The following is a 17002-nucleotide window of genomic DNA, read 5'->3' on the forward strand; positions in this document are numbered from 1 at the left end:
TTAGAACAAGAAATTAAGAAAATAAAGTGGACAGTGATAGGACCAGGATAGGACTGGCAGAAAAACACCGAAAAATAGCAAAAAATGTTGGATCTGAAGTTGGTATACCAGATATAACAGAAGACGAAATAAGAAACTCAATTGCAGATTTGAACTTAAGTTTAGAAAAGACTATTAAGAGTTTGTAAGACTTTTAAGTATTTTAAGGACTGAGTTGCAAAGGGCTTGAGAGAGAAAGGTTTAGGTGAAGAAGACGCGATGAACAGAAGTGAGTGACGAAAAAGAGTAAGGAAGAGCTACCCCGAAACAGGAAAACCTGAGGAAGAAGAAAGAAAAATATTATATGCGAATATGATTTCAGAATTACCTAATTTAAGTACCTAGATTTTTGGATATATTTGTTTATTAATTCCAGATTGAATTGAGAAATATTTTACATCTCTCAACAATGAATACCTATACCATAGATGTATACCTACTTCGTTTAGTATACCCCTCGTAAGAAAAATAAACAGGTATTTAAAATTTTAAAAATTTAAATTGTTTATTTTGGCAGTGCAGAAAAGAGGTTATGGTCAGATGTTTTGACTTTTGTTTTGTATTTTTGTGTCACAAATATCAACAGACGGTGAATTGCACTCTTTGCATTCACCTTGTAACATTTTATTTTTAATGCTTTTACATAACTTTTTAACAGTATTTATTGATTTTTTTTAAAATAGATTAAAAATATTGTTATCTACATCCCATATCAAATAATTATTACCGTAAATAATCAGTAACAGTTAAGAGATTCGATTTGGGTATTCGAAAAAAGGTGTGTGCGCTAGTTCAGTTCAAATTACAGTTCTTTGTGTGACGGTTAAATAATAAATTGTGTAAATAACTGAATATGAGATTAATTATTTTGGATAAAGCTGAAGAGGTTGCGGAATGGGCAGCCACGTATATAATGAAAAGGATACAAGATTTTAAACCATCCGCGGAAAAATATTTTGTTCTTGGACTCCCAACAGGTAATGTTCAATCCACTCATTTTTATTTTATGTTATTAAGGCGAAAATCATCAAAAATCCTTCCTCTTTCAATAGTAACATCCAATACAAAGGCAGCAAGACTGTAAGGATTAAAAGCCACTGGAGTTTTCTTGGACATCAAGAAGGCTTTTGACTCCTTATGTCATGCAACGGCTCCCAAACTTTTTGAGTCATGTACCACCCACAGCTCCTTTTACTATTTTCGGACCAACTATATTTTTTAGATTGCATTATCAAGACTTAAGTACTACTATTTTAATTTTTTTGTACCACCAGTGATACATATATTGTACCATAGATTGAGAACCGCTGGATAGAGGATTATTATAAAAACTCCACCGAACTGCTGCCCTTCTCTAATATGTTTTGTTAACAAATTTCTTAAAAGAGGCAGGTGTAGATATAGTTAAAATCAATGTTACCTATTCCCATTCATTTTCAATGCAACAAGGAGTTCCACAAGGTTCACCACTCTCCCCTTTATTGTATAATCTCTATTGCAGTGACATATGCGACAATAGACTAACCAATACTAATTTGTTACAATTTGCTGATGACACTGCAGTGATTTTATATGGAAAAAATTTAATAAAGACAATTGACTTATTGCAGAGGCAGGTGGATGACACAATATTTTGGGCAAATAAATGGAGATTAACAATAAATCCCTCTAAAACAAAATAAATAATATTTAACCTAGATTCCAAGATCACTCTCCAACTATAGGTTTGTTCTAGCATCAGTTTCAAACGATTTGAAACCATTAGCGAATATTGGACCAGTGCGAGTGGAGGGGATAGCACTGGTGACTGTATTGACGGTTTCTGACTAGTTTGACTGTTTGCTAGAACAAACCTTATATGTGACAATATTATTAAACCCTCCTAAGTCCCAAACTGTCAAGTATTTGGGAATAGAGATAGACAACAAATTGAAGTTTAATCACCACACAGCAGTTATAAATAAGGAAAATTATAACTAGAAAACACTTCAGAAGTTTAACATACAAGAATGAGGAAATTATGATTGAAACCTCAGCCAATATTTATTAAATGATTTGTGGCCCATGGTGGAGTATGCTTCTACAATTTTTTATAATTCTCACGGTCCTGCCAAAAATAATATAAAAGTGGGTGAAACAGCTAGTCTTCGACAAATCAGTAAAATGCGTCATCCTGATAATCCTCTTCATAATTTATCAAACAGAATGCTGTACGATAAAACTGGAATTAAACCTATTAATGGGAGACTCAATAAGTTATTTAAATATCTCTCTATTAACGACAAAAACAAAAATTTGATTGAGCCCCACATTATGAAGATACCAGAGGACAGTGCCTGTAGATATCCAGGGAAAACTCTATTTGAAGAAATCTGCTACACATCAAGACAATAAATAACTCTCTTTAAATCATCCTCTGTTATTGTAGCTAATTGTCTGGTGATATTGTAATTACTGCCACATACAAATACTTTTTTTAATTATTGTATTGTATTAATATTAACAAACAATATTTAGTGTATTAATGTATATTAATTGTGTAAATTGGCTGAAAGACTTTGGTTGATGGCCTTTTGGTACATTGTATCAATAAAGTATAATTCTCTCTCAATGCGAAAAAATTAAATAATATAATATGTAATGTAAAGTATCCTTCGAATATCTTTTAGCTTTCTACATCTGTTAATATTTCGACTTGAGTTGGCTTTAATTTTAATTTTTAATAGGTACATTTAATATGTAATCTAAAGGTTATTACACCTTTTCAAGTGGCTAGTTTCAATTGGTTATTTACCTTCCAGCGAAAAATGCTTATTTGATGGAAAATGCCGAAGGAATGGAAAATGGGTTACTTAATCTCCATACATAAAAAGGGAAACAAAAAGACCCCAATAATTATAGGGGAATATGCCTTACACAATAGCCTTAATAAAGGGAGAAGATATAGTTAGATTTATTAAAGCGCAGAGACTGAGATGGTTGGGACACATAGAGGGAAGGAAAACCAACCTACTGATTAAGAAGATCACCAGATAGAAACCAGAAATTTAAAGACCAAGGGGAAGACCCAGAGAGAGATGGGAGGACCAGGTCATGAGAGATATCAAAATTCTGGAAGTGAGAAACTGGAGGGAACAATGCACATATCGAAATGAGTGGAAAAAAATTGTAACGAAAGCTAAATCATACAACAAACTTTGACAACACACAAGTAGAATGTGGAGTGATTCACCGCAATAAGCAAATCAGAGAGCTCTAAGTAAGAGCGGCAAGCATTCCATCCGGAATGAAAAGGCCGGATGATGATGATGCCTTACACCTTCTGTTGGTAGGCCTGCATTTTTTTGCCTCTACTACTTACTGTATTCATTTTTTTATTAGTTTGCCTCTTTTTTTTATGATGTAATTCTTTTTTTTTGTAAATCTGCTGGGTTGCATCCTCATCAGGAGGCCGTACCAGTTGATTTGTCTCCTTGTGCCTCTTTTTCTTTTTATGATGTAATTCTTTTTTTTGTAAATCTGTTGGGTTGCATCCTCATCAGGAGGCCGTACCAGTTGATTTGTCTCCTTGCTATTTTATTCAATATTGGTTCTTGGCTCGCCATTCTCCTAATAGTCTTGCTGCTTAATCTATCTTATTTTGTCTTTCCAACTATCCTGCTCTTATGTTTTTCCAGAATTGTCCAATTTTCACTAGCATAGAGCACAGCTGATATCACTATTGTGTTATATATTTTTATCCTTGTCTCTCGTGTAAGTTCTCTTTTTCCCAGAATTGGGCCTAACACATGGTATAACTTGTTTGATTTCTTTGCTCTATTTGTTATTTCCCAGTCTATTTTTCCGTCGTTAATAATTATACTTCCCAATAGTATTCTTAACTTGTAACTAACAATTAAGAGTTTTTACATTTTATCTTTATTTCATTATCTTCCTTATTTTATTTGCTGCTGATTATCATTATCTTACTTTGTTCCCCTTTTATTTCCATTTTTAGTTCCTCTATTTGTTCTACCTATATATCCATTATCTGTTGTTAAATCTGCTATTGGCACTATGATATCCACATAAATTAAGTGCTAGAACCACATTTCAAAAGCCTCAATTTCTTGCAGGTAGCATAATAGTAGTAACAGGAATTTTATGGGTATTGATAAATCGTGACATTTGAATAGCTTTTTTTTTTAAATGCAGATCTTGCTTTCTCTGCCCTACATTTGATTTCTAGGGAATGGTGCCAATGTTCATTGACATTCATACCAAGGTAGGTAGGTGTATGTTTTTACTCTTTCTAAGTGTTGACCATTGACACTGATTTGTTCAAATTGCTGTTCCTTCTTATAGGTCTGGATCCCGCGTATGAAAAAAAAGTTGATTAATAGCAAGCTGAAAATTTGTTAATAGCTTAAGGGCGTCTACTCGGATAAACTTTGATATATGGGAACACTGGAACAGGGGCAGTTTTAATTGTGGAACAGGTTAAAAATTTGGAACGGTCACACCACGAAAACGGCACATTTATTTTGTCTGACAGAACAGACTTAAATCTCCGAACAGAGATTAAACTCTCATGCAAAAATCAGACTGCTATTTATCACCTGTCATAATTCCTGTCATTTGACATATTCTACATGTTCCACTCATTAAAACGCCCATTTGGTGATAAATAGCGGTCTGATTTTTGCATGAGAGTTTAATCTCTGTTACTTACTTACTTACTTTCCGTGTCCGGAACACCAACAACTTTAAATTCTGTATTTCCAATGGTTGGCCACATAGATGGCCCTGTCATTTGCTATAATTAAGTCTTGTTCTGTGCAGGTCTCTCTCATCTCTGTGCATGATAGTAGATGTAAAGTCTTCTACTTTAAAATGTATAATATATGTCTGAATTGCCAATATAAATGAGTGAGATTAAATAAATTATTAGAAGAATTTTTTTGCTTAGCAACAACACTTTAGTTTATTTTAGTAATATTTTGTATTTTGACAACGGCACCCGATTTGGGCGTCGAAACGTTAATAAAATTATTTTTTTCATTTTAATTGTGGCTTATTTCCCATATAAATAATTAATCATAAAAATGCCACAAGGAAATAGCTTCAGAACAACATGATAGTAGATGCCGGCTGGTCTGAACCGCGCCACAGTCGCAGGTATCGTCCTCCTGGTATCCCCATTTTTTCAGGTTACTAGCACAACGTGAAACGCCGGTTCTTAGTCTGTTTAGCGCTTTCCAAGTCGGATACGGTAAATTGTGTCCAGCAGCCATTTCCTCCGAGGGAGGAAAATGTGTCGCAGTAGTTGACGCTTGCCATAGGTGTATTCGGCGCGTCTCTGGCGCTTCGGGGATGGATCTTGATGTTTTCAGGAAGCTTTTCCGAGATCTTAGTCTGCTTGGCTGAGTTTGGTGGTCATATAAGGGGTGTCTTCGGTCCGTCTCCTGCTTTTTCCGTTCTACCTCTGACGTGACCTTTCTCCTGATTGGTGGTGGAGCAATTCCAGCAATGGGGTATACCTCTTCGATAGGTGTCGGTTTCAGGCAACCCGATATTATACGGACCGTTTCATTTAGAGCCACGTCGACGTTCTTTGCGTGAGCAGAGTTTGCCCATACTGGTGCTCCAAACTCCGCGGCCGAAAAACATAATGCCAAGGCAGAAGTGCGGAGAGTGTGTGGTTGTGCTCCCCATTTTGTATTAGTTAGCTTGCGGATGATATTATTTCTGGCACTTACTTTCTTCTTAACATCTTGACAGTGGTATCGGTAAGACAGAGTTCTATCCAGACGGACGCCAAGGTATTTTGGCGTCTTGTTGTGTTCCAGCATCTGACCACGCCATTCCACCTCCAGCGACCTTCGGGCATGCTTGTTTCTCAGGTGGAAAGCACATACCTGGGTTTTTGTGGGATTGGGTTTCAGATGGTTTTTATCATAGTATAGAGCTAAGTCTCCCAGGGCATCTGTCAGCTTCACTTTGACTTCATTGAAGGTTCTTCCCTGAGCTGCCACCGCTGTATCATCAGCGTAAATAAATTGCCTTGTTTGTTGGTGTATGGGTTGGTCGTTGGTGTATATGTTGTATAGAAACGGCGCGAGGACACTTCCCTGTGGTAGCCCATTTTTTTGGTCCCTCCACCGACTGTTCTTGGACTGGAGCGTTACGTAGAAGCGTCTATTCTGGAGGAGACATTTCACTAACCTTGTTAGTCGGAAGTCCTTTGTAGTTTCGTAGAGTTTTGCGAGTAGCCGTTGATGGTTAACTGTATCATAGGCGGCAGTTAGGTCTATGAACGCTACTCCTGTTATTTCCTTCCGTTCAAAACCATCTTCAATATGTTGGGTGAGATTAAGAATTTGACTGCAGCAGCACTTTCCGGGTCTGAATCCTGCTTGTTCTGGAATAATTTTAGTCTCCACATATTCTGCGATCCGGTTCAGTATCATTCTTTCAAAGGCCTTGAAAAGGTGGCACAAGAGAGATACAGGTCTAAAACTCTTTGTATCCGCCGGATCCTTCCCTGGTTTTAAGAGGGCTACCACTCTAGCTTTTCTCCAGATTTTGGGGATTTGTAATGTACGGATGCAGCAATTCATCATTTTTACGAGCCACTCTACGGTTTTTAGTCCAAAGTTCTTTATTTGCTCTGTTCGTATGTCGTCCAGGCCAGCCGCTTTATTATCTTTCATTTGATGGATCGCGCCTCTCATCTCCTCTAGACAAAAAGAGGTACCTAGAACATCTCTTTCTTCGTCGATATTCCGTTGAGCTCTCACCTTGTTCTTTCTTGATGTCGTCTTACCGTTCATTAGAAGATGATGGGCTATCTGATCGGGTGTGACTTCTGTCATGTTGACTGCCGGAGCAGCGGGATCGTTGCCAAGATTCCGAATCAGCTTCCAGGCACGTCTGCTGTTTTGTTTCATGTCCAGACTCGTGACCAGCTTGCACCACCTTTCCGTTCTGTTGGCGGATATCGCATGTAACATTTCCTCCCCAGCCTGTATTGTCGCTTCCGAGAAAGGGTCTTCTTCATATAGCTGTTCGTATCTTTTAAGTAGGGGTTTAGATTCTTCATTGAGCCCCGCTATGTACTCAGTTCGACAACCTCTAGGGATAAATTTCCGTGATACTTGCTTTACGATTTCTACAAATTTATCGTATGAATCAGGGCAAGGTTCTAGCTGGGAAACTTCTTGATCCAATGTTTCAGAGAATTTTTCCCATTTTGCTTTAGTAAAGTTGAACCTTCTCTTGAAAGGAACAATTTCGTATCTGATTGCCGCGTTGGAAAGACAAATTATTGGTCTGTGCTGTGTCTTTGGGAGAGCGCTTCCAACGATTTTTGTCACCTGGTCTCCAATTCTGTCGCTGACAAATATATTGTCTGGGTTGTAACCTCTGCGCCATCTTCCGCTGTTGAACGACGCAGGCTGCTTTGGATCGTGAATAAGTTTTAGGTTCATGCTTTCAGCCCATTTTTCTAGTTCTTCGCCATTGGACTCTGTTTCGTTGTAACCCCACGCGACACTGTGACAGTTGAAGTCACCCAGTACGAATTTGATTTGCTGTGATTGAAAGTTATTCGGTTCCTCAAAAGCAAAGTCAGCGTTTGGTGGTTTGTACATTGACGTTACTGTACAGGAGTTTATCTCCACTGTGAGGATCTCGATGTCATTTTGATCTGTTAGAGATGTGGATGCTACGTCGATATCTGGTCTGACGAAGACTGCGCTACCATATTGGTCGTGTGGTCTCTCCAGTATGAGCTTCATACCCCGAATCCTTGGTCTGCGGCTTGCAGTACCTCTATGGGTTTCTTGAACCAGTAGAACATCGACACCATGTTCTCTGCACATATTAGACAATAGGTCTTCTTTATCTGCTGATAGTCCTTCAATATTAATTGAGGTCGTCATCAAAAATGGCCTTGATAAAGACCGTTTTGATTTTGATTGCATCTGTGTTGTTGGTGCACCGGTGTTGAAAGGATTAGCCGACATTACTCGTTTCCAGGGGACGCCCGATTGTATTCACAAGTGATCACAATCTACGTGGAGGCTCCTTTCATGTCCCCCATCTCTGTTCGAAGAGTTTAAGTCTGTTCTGTCGGACAAAATAAATGTGCCGTTTTCGTGGTGTGACCGTTCCAAATTTTTAACCTGTTCCACAATTAAATCTGCCCCTGTTCCAGTGTTCCCATATATCAAAGTTTATCCGACTAGACACCCTTAAGCTATTAACAAATTTTCAGCTTGCTATTAATCAACTTTTTTTTCATACGCGGGATCCAGACCTATTACCCGTTGTCCTAGGTGAGCGACGGAAAACGACACGACGCGATGCGATGCGTTGCGATGCGATGCGACCAGTAATTCACGCGACGTGTGGCTTATGTAGCGTCGCATCGCGTCGCTTTCCATCACTCAAACCAGGACAAACGTGACGATGTCAATTATTCATTCCTATTCTTAAGTATGGGGAAGTATACAACAGTGTTACTAGAAAATTCAGATTTTAAATACTTAGCTAAAAAATTCCATAAACAAAAAAGAGAGACAACAAATGTCATATATTTAGAACGAGTAAAGGACATCGCACACATCTTATGGAAAATATAATGTCACTCAAATTCAATAAAACTTATACGAATAGATTCGTTTTAAAGTAACGGTCAAATCTTATCATTGCGCCAACTCTTAATTACGTATAATTACGGCGCAAATTGCAATTAAAGTTTATCGAAATCACATTTTTTGAGTCAGTAAAAGTGTCAGTTACCATCACTATTGCTCTGGGTGCTATTCAAAAGAGCTTAAAACCCCCGCTGGGCCTAAGCGGATTACAGTGGCGGATATAGGAAAATATTTTGGGGGGGGGCCAATAACCGGGGAATCCGGGGGGGGGGGGGGTATGGAATAAGCAGAGGGGGGTTCGGGTATACTCCCACGAAAAAAAATTTAAAGAATTGGTATATTTTTATTTTAATTTAATATTTTAAGTTTACAACTTTATTACAACTTTTATATTTTAAGTTTACAACACAAAATCAAGGTTTCTTGGTACACTCGCAAACTTGTCAAGAACTTCTTCATTGCTTATTGCAAAGTCTCTGTGGATTGAAAGCAACGCTAGCCCATTAAGCCTATTTTCCGAAGTGCTATTTCTCAAGTATGTTTTTAGCCTTCTTAAACTTGAGAACGATCTTTCCACGGTTGCCACAGAAACAGGCAGAACTGCTAGCAGTTTTAATAGAACATAAATGTTTGGGAAGAAATCTTGGTCACATTTTTCAAGAGAGCTTACGGCTGACTTGGGAAGATTTTCATACTTCTCTTGGCTCCACCTTTCTTTCCACAGCATGAACTCGCTTTCCACAACCTCTTTATGGGACAAATCCTCTTCATAGGAATTGAAAGCAGGTTCCAATGCACAGAAATCAGTTTTGATACAAAATTCTGGAAGGATGTTTTGTAAGGATGCAACTGTTTCCTTGTGAGACTCAAAGCGTTCCTTCAGCGAATTGCAAAAATCGTCTAGGTAAGGTAAATAAACAGCTCGGCGATAGTACTCTTCTTGGGTACTGTATGGAACGTTGTTGCGGGCTGTTTGAAGGCGGCAAATTCTAGGAACCTCCTCTTTAATCTTAAGTTTGTCAGCCCGCTCCTGTATTTGACTATACAGGACTTTAAAGTTGTTATCGGCATTTTCCCTTTCTTTTGAAAGCAGATCTAAGACATTCGAAACATTTTTCACAGCCTGTGTGAGATCTAAGTTCTTTTTTTGAAGATTCTCAGATAAGTTATGTGTTTTAGACAGCATATGGCTCAAAACAAAAGTATTTACAAGAAATTGAAATTGAGTGATAGAACTACCTAGAACGTGTGCCTTAGGCGCTGAGTCACTTGATTCTTCTTCAATTTTCAAAAGGGAAAGACTGACGGGTTCCAATAGTTCCTTAAATAAAAGCACCGAGTCATGCCTCTCCACCCATCTTGTTTCACATAAAGAAATAAGTTTCTTTTTCTTTTGTTCAGGACAACATTCAGTAATGGTTAATTTTAATACTTCAGTTCTTTTGGCTGACTTATGGAAGAATGCGCAGACTTCTTTAATAACGCCCATGCAATTTTTTATAGAAGGTATGTTACTTGCATCTGATAAACATAAGTTTAGGGTATGTGAAGAACAGTGTGTGTACAACGCTAGAGGCAGTTTCTGTTTGATGCACGCTTGCACCCCTCTGAAGGGCCCTCTCATCGTGGAAGCACCATCGTACCCTTGGCCTCTCAATTTGTTCAGGTCAAGCCCTAAGCTTGACAAGGTATCCAAAACTGTGTTAGCTAATGCTGCCCCAGTAACGTCATACACTGGAACAAAAGTCAGGAAATCTTCTCTGATTTTATATGATGAGTCGTCGACATACCGTACACAAAGAGAAAACTGTTCAACTTGACTAATGTCAGTTGTTTCGTCTGCCAAAACAGAGTAAAAAATAGATTTTCTGACATTTGTGACAATCTGACTTTGAATCAAATGACCAAACGTGCTAATCAGTTCATTTTGAATAAAAGAACTTGTGTACATACTCTTACCACCACTGCTCAATAATTGAAGTTTTAGATCATTGTCTCCACTGTTAGCCCTGTATCTGAGCAAAGATCGGAAATTTCCATCATTTTTTTCTGGCTCTTCTAAGCCTATTCGTCCACTGTCACGGTGGCCTCTTAGTGCTATTTGTTGCCTCCCGCAAAATCTTATACTTTCTATTATAGGAATAAGCTTTTTCCTGTTTTCTTTAATATCTATTATTCTTTGAGCATTTAGTTGATTGATAACACTCTCCGATTTTTTAGTTACAACAGATTTTGTATTTTGAGCTACCAAAATTGATCGTTTGTGATATGTACATTTTTCGTGTTTACCAAATACTTCTTTTGCCTTTTTCAAATTAGTGAAAGCCTTATTTACCAATGCCCCTGACATTTGGTGGTCTCCTTTTCCTACAGTTTCGGAGTGAGAAAATATTACGCAGTATTTACAAAATGACCCAGATTTTTCCTCGGAATATGCTAACCACTTAAATTCTTCTAGCCATTTCATTTGAAAAGATCTAGCATGGTTTGAACTAGAAATAGTAGGAAATTTATATCCAATCGGAGGTTTCCAAACATTTTCTAACAGTGAATTTTTTTCTTCATTTGTTAAGCTTTGAGTAGAGTTGATTTGACAATAGTGTCCAATATCATATTTGTTTGCTCTTACTTGTAATAAGCCTAACTGGTTACGGTTCTCTGCTACTGGAAATGGATCGGTGCTCGTAGTAGCAACAACAGAAGACGCAGCATCATTTCTAACGGCACAGTTAACTTCACTAGGTTCACTTACGTTTAGCCTTTTCGTAAAAAAGGTTTCAATTGAAGCTTGTCTCTTCATAACGAAATGAGCTGAACTATATAACAACGGATAACAACAAACGAATAACAAATAAAGCAAACTCAACACCACTTAATTGCAGTTTGTAACTGACGCTTCTCTGAAAACAATCAACACAGCATGCGCCGAGAACGTTCCGCACAGCGTTGCCATATCGCTAAAATTAAAGCGGTAGTAAGTAAAATGTACTGGCTCCGTTAAGAACGACTCTGAGCAAAGTTGCCGTTTAGGGAGATCCCAAAAAAGGAAGGGGAGAATAATGCACGGACGTAAGTGAGGGGTTACCATAATTAGCACCTACTTCCGAGTCCGAGCTTTTTCCCCTTTTTCTTGTTTAATGTCTTAACAATTTTTCTATTACATATTTTTCAAAAATTTTGGAATTCATTTGACAATGATAATCTCCACTATAAAATAGTAGTGTAGGCTCTATAAACCAGTTATGCTCCTTGGATAAATCCTTCCGAACAGCCAGCATGCACAACAAACAGTATATATCAATCTCCATAAAATCAATCAATCTCCATCCACTTCAATATTTTGTGTTAACTTGTATTTTTTAACTTCATCAACCATTTTTCATTTATTTATTTTTATTTCGGGAGGGGCCCGGGCCCCCTCGGCCCCCCCTTATATTCGCCCTTGGCGGATTAGTGAAACTAATCCGCTGATTTATGGAGTACCGACAATTTGGGTGTTTTAAAATATTTTTTCTCTCTCTAACTTATGCAGGTACCCATTTGATTTCAGATTTATTTATATCAATTTCTGCTCTTATTAGTGAAAATATAGAGTTGGCGCAATGATAAGATTTGACCGTTAATTTAAAACGAATCCATTCGTATAAATTTTATTGAATTTGAGTGACATTATATTTTCCATAAGATGTGTGCGATGTCCTTTGGAGAGTTTAATAATTTATATCCGAAATTAATGAAATAATCCACGTTGGTTTAAAGAGTATTGTGGCTTATTCACTTTCGATTATATCATTGCAGCTGTTAAACTCAGTATTAATAACTGAGCTATCAATAACTATCAATAAGTAATTTTCAAAAACCAAATTCTATTGAGGAGAGGCTTTTACTGACTTTAAGGTATGTTAATGAGAAAATACTGGTACTATATAGTTATTATTAGATTTTATTTATTTAATAAACTATTGCGTAGCATACTTTGAATTGAAAAAAGCAATGAGGCGTCCCACTGTGTCGTGTCTCGTCGCGAGCAAATCAAGTTCGCACTTCGTCGCGTCTTGTTGTAGACTGATTAACCCTAAAACGTAGGCCATACACAAATACAACCATTACTTGATATTTTCGCGTCGCGTCGTGTCGCGTTGTCGCGTTTGTCGTTCACCTAGGACAACGGGTTAGAGATAATCATACGTTTTGTTTAGTCCATATCTCTGACTTACTTCTGTGGTCGTATTTATTAACTCCTGGAGGTATTCACAACTTTGTCAGCAAATACTACTGTGTAGTCCTTCTTCTTCTTTTGGTACCGTTTTCTCTAAGGAGGTTGGTAATCATCACAGCTATTGCCACTTTTGAGATTACACCTCTGAACAAGTCGATAGAACTGTAATTATACCACTTTGTCAGATTGTTGAGGCAGGAGATGCGTCTTCTTCCAATACTTCGTTTTCCCTGCATTATGGTTTGCAGTGTGACGCCTCACGACCCGGCCTAATTATTCTCGATGCTTCCCGGGGTTACGAGTAAAGGCCAGACCTTCCACGGCGATTCGAGGCGACCGCTGTCAGAATATTTAAGAACAGGAATTCGAGCACAGGCCAGTCAGTCAATGAACGAGCCGCGACGCGTGATATAATTGTATTCGAATCGGATTTGATGAAATGTATATATTAGTTATCGAAGTTATTATGTTTAGTTAATTAAATCATAAATTTGAGTTGTAAATAAATTAGATGTGTTAGTTGGTGTTATTTGTAATTATTAAAATAAATAAGTGATGTAAATAAAATAATATAAGTAAGTCTTCCTTTATTTAAATTAAACTTAGTGCCTAAAGATATAAATAAATAAAATAGTAGAGTCAATCGCGTAACAGTAGCAACACATATTTATCGATAGATAGATAAAATTTATTCATCTAGAAATTTATACAATGTATACAACATTACACAAATTTATCTGACTAGTCAAAAAAAATATTATATGTTATACCTACAAATGTATACAGTGCATTTTACAAGGTAAAATTGAAGGAAAAAGGGCCCCAGGATGAAGAAGAATATCCTGGCTTGCTAACCTGAGAGCATGGTATAAAAAGACCTCAACACAACTATTCCGTATAGCAACTAACAAAGTCATCATAGCCAGAATGATCGCCAACGTTCGGAACGGACAGGCACTCTAAGAAGAAGAAGCATCTTATGTGTCACTGACATGTCACTGAACTTATTAAAATATTTGATCCCAATGTAGCTAGGAGTATGCTGTGTGACTCCCAGGCGGGAAAAAGGCTGATGTATGATCCTTTAGGCGTGTGTTATGCGGATGTAGATCAGCGTTCCTAAGGAACGTTTGCTCTTGTTTTTTTTTATACATTATTAGTTGTAAAATATATAGGCTAGGAAGAGTTAAGATGTTAGCTTTTATAAATACATAGTGGCTTACATGATGTATGATGTAGTTGGTGATACTTTAAACATAATTCGTGTAGTATTTTTTTTGAGATATAAAAGCTCTATTAAGTTTTTCTACAAAATAGAAGACCGATGAGAAAAAAATTCTCATAAATTGGAGACCGTGGGAATATAAACGAAGCAGAGGAAGACCACAAATGAGATGGGCAGATGATGTCAAGAGGCACGTGGGCTCTAGGTGGATAACTGTAGCGACAGACAGAGAAGAATGGAAAAGGATTGGGGAGGCCTATGTCCAAAGATGGACCAAAGAAGGCTAATTAGATAGATAGACTGAAAGATTCTGCACCAAGCCATAGTACATTAGTTTTAATATACAGGGTGTCCAGAAACTCTACCGACAAACGAAGACAGGAGATTCCTCAGATAATTTTATGACAATTTAACCCAATTCACCTAGTCCGAAAATGCTTCCTAAGCGAGCTAGAGCTCTTTGAAGATGGCGCCATGTAATTAGTTTTTCTTAAATACCTCCAGAACGCTTCTATTTAGAAAAACGAAAGTTGGTATACATATTTACTTTCCTGAAATGAATCGATTCCATCCATTGCGAATTTCTAGTACCGGTCATAGGCGTACGTTTTGGGTAGGGCAACGGTTATTTTATCGCATAACTTTTTTGTCTTCAACTTTTAAGCATTTTTGATACTGGATTATTAAATTGTGAGGTATTCTAGTACTAAAAGGTACTCTTACTTTAAGTCGATAGGATACACCGTTTTCTAGAAAAATCGATTTGAAAGTTTTTAGTTTTGGGAATTTGAAAAAAAAAGTTAAAAAAAATCTAAAAAAACCGATGTATTTTACCAACTTAAAGCAAGAGTAACTTTTAGTACTCGAATATCTCATAATTGAATAATCTAGTGTCAAAAATACTTAAAAATTAAAGACAATAAAGGTATGCTATAAAATAACTGTTGACCTACCCAAAACGGACGCCTATGACCGGTACTAGAAATTCGCCATTAATGAAATCGATTAATCTCTGGAATATAAATAAATGTACCAGTTTTCATCTTTCTAAATAGCTTTTTTTTGAATCTTTTTTTTTAATTCAAGGAACGAAAAATTTTCAAATCGATTTTTCTAGCAAACGGTGTATCCTATCGACTTAAACTAAGAGTACCTTTTAGTACTAGAATAACTCACAATTAAATAATTCAGAGTAAAAAATGCTTAAAAATTAAAGACAAAAAAGTTAGGTGATAAAATAACCGTTGCCCTACCCAAAACGGACGCCTATGAGTGGTACTAGAAATTCGCAATGGATGGAATCGATTCATTTCTGGAAAGTAAATACGTATACCAATTTTCGTTTTTCTAAATAGAAGCGTTCTGGAGGTATTTAAGAAAAACTAATTATATGACGCCATCTTCAAAGAGCTCTAGCTCCCTTAGGAAGCATTTTCGGACCAGGTGAATTGGGTTAAATTATCTTAAAATTATCTGAGGAATCTCCTGTCTTCGTTTGTCGGTAGAGTTTCTGGACACCCTGTATAGAAGGATACGGTATCCTTTATATTTCTAATTACATAACAACGACTACTTAGTGTCGAGGTTACTTTATCTATGTGATCTTCCCAACTTAGCTTTGGATCAGCATCAGTCCTAAAAATTTTATTACTTCAGCATTTTCAATGGACTAGTGATCAATATATAGATAAGGATCATAGTCAGGGACTATATTGTTTGGTAAAAATCTCATGAAACTGGTTTTTTTATATTTAATTTAAGGCTGTTGTCTTTGCAATACTTAATAAATTCCTGAGATGCTGTATTGCCGTTGCTAACAAGCTGATCAAATTGATGTTGTAATATAATGAAGCTTGTATCTTCTGCATATTCAATAATTTGATTAGGAGTAGTGCAAAGTTGGTTGATATCGTTGATAAAGTCAATAAAGAAGAGAGGACCAAGAACCGAATCTTGTGGTACTCCCACAGAAGACTTCATTGGGTCTGATAGTGTACCATCTAATATTATTGTTTGCAAACGATTTGACAAATATGATCTTACCCAGTCATGCGGTATACCTCGAACTCCCATGCCTTCCATCTTAATCCCCTCTCATAACGTGGCAGAGATATGTATAGTCCACATGTAGTACATGTATCTGTTGTTATGGATACATTCTCCATTAATTCGAATTTCAGCTTCAACATCCTCCATTGTTTCTTGAAATGTATATACAGTAGACTACCTCTATAACGAGAACTGAAATGGCGGACTAATTACCTCGTTATAAGCGGATCTCGTTATATCAGGTTCTTCACGAAATGAGATTCTTCACCAATGAAATGTTTTGATGCCTCTTAGGTAGTTTATTAGGTGTCGATGGCCGACCTTAACAATGAGACTTTGCCATCATAAATTGAATTTCTTACAATATTCAATATCGATCGGAAGAACAACATATTCGATTTCATTTTTCCTCGTTATTGCCAAATATGCCTCGTTATAGAGGTGTTATAGTTCAATAGGAATTTCATGGGACATCTAGTGTATTTCGTTATAAGCGAAACCTCGTAATATCCGTGTTCGTTATAAAGAGAATCTACTGCATGTATTTATTGTATTATCATACTTGGTATTTTTTTATAAATGTTCAACAACAGTTGTTAGTATACATACATACTAGGTCTGGATCCCGCGTATGAAAAAAAAGTTGATTAATAGCAAGCTGAAAATTTGTTAATAGCTTAAGGGTGTCTAGTCGGACAAATTTTGATATATGGGAACACTGGAACAGGGGAAGTTTTAATTGTGGAACAGGTTAAAAATTTGGAACGGTCAGACCACGAAAACGGCACATGTATTTTGTCCGACAGAACAGACTTAAACTCTCCGAACAGA

General features: G+C 37.0%; 1 protein-coding gene across 3 annotated transcripts in view; it reads left to right on the forward strand.

Annotated features, from left to right (window-relative positions):
* The first annotated feature begins 495 nt into the window (after nucleotides 1–495).
* Nucleotides 496–17002, forward strand: part of LOC126885293 (glucosamine-6-phosphate isomerase) — a 48246-nt gene continuing 31739 nt past the window's right edge. For 2 of the 3 annotated variants that reach the window (XM_050651802.1, XM_050651803.1), the window contains exon 1: nucleotides 529–1016. In XM_050651802.1, the coding sequence (XP_050507759.1) occupies nucleotides 893–1016 (124 nt within the window). In that variant the 5' untranslated portion in view covers nucleotides 529–892. The other variant, XM_050651804.1, reaches the window with a different exon arrangement.

Source organism: Diabrotica virgifera, chromosome 5 (assembly GCF_917563875.1).
Source record: "Diabrotica virgifera virgifera chromosome 5, PGI_DIABVI_V3a".
In the NCBI taxonomy this organism is placed as follows: Eukaryota; Metazoa; Arthropoda; class Insecta; order Coleoptera; family Chrysomelidae; genus Diabrotica; species Diabrotica virgifera.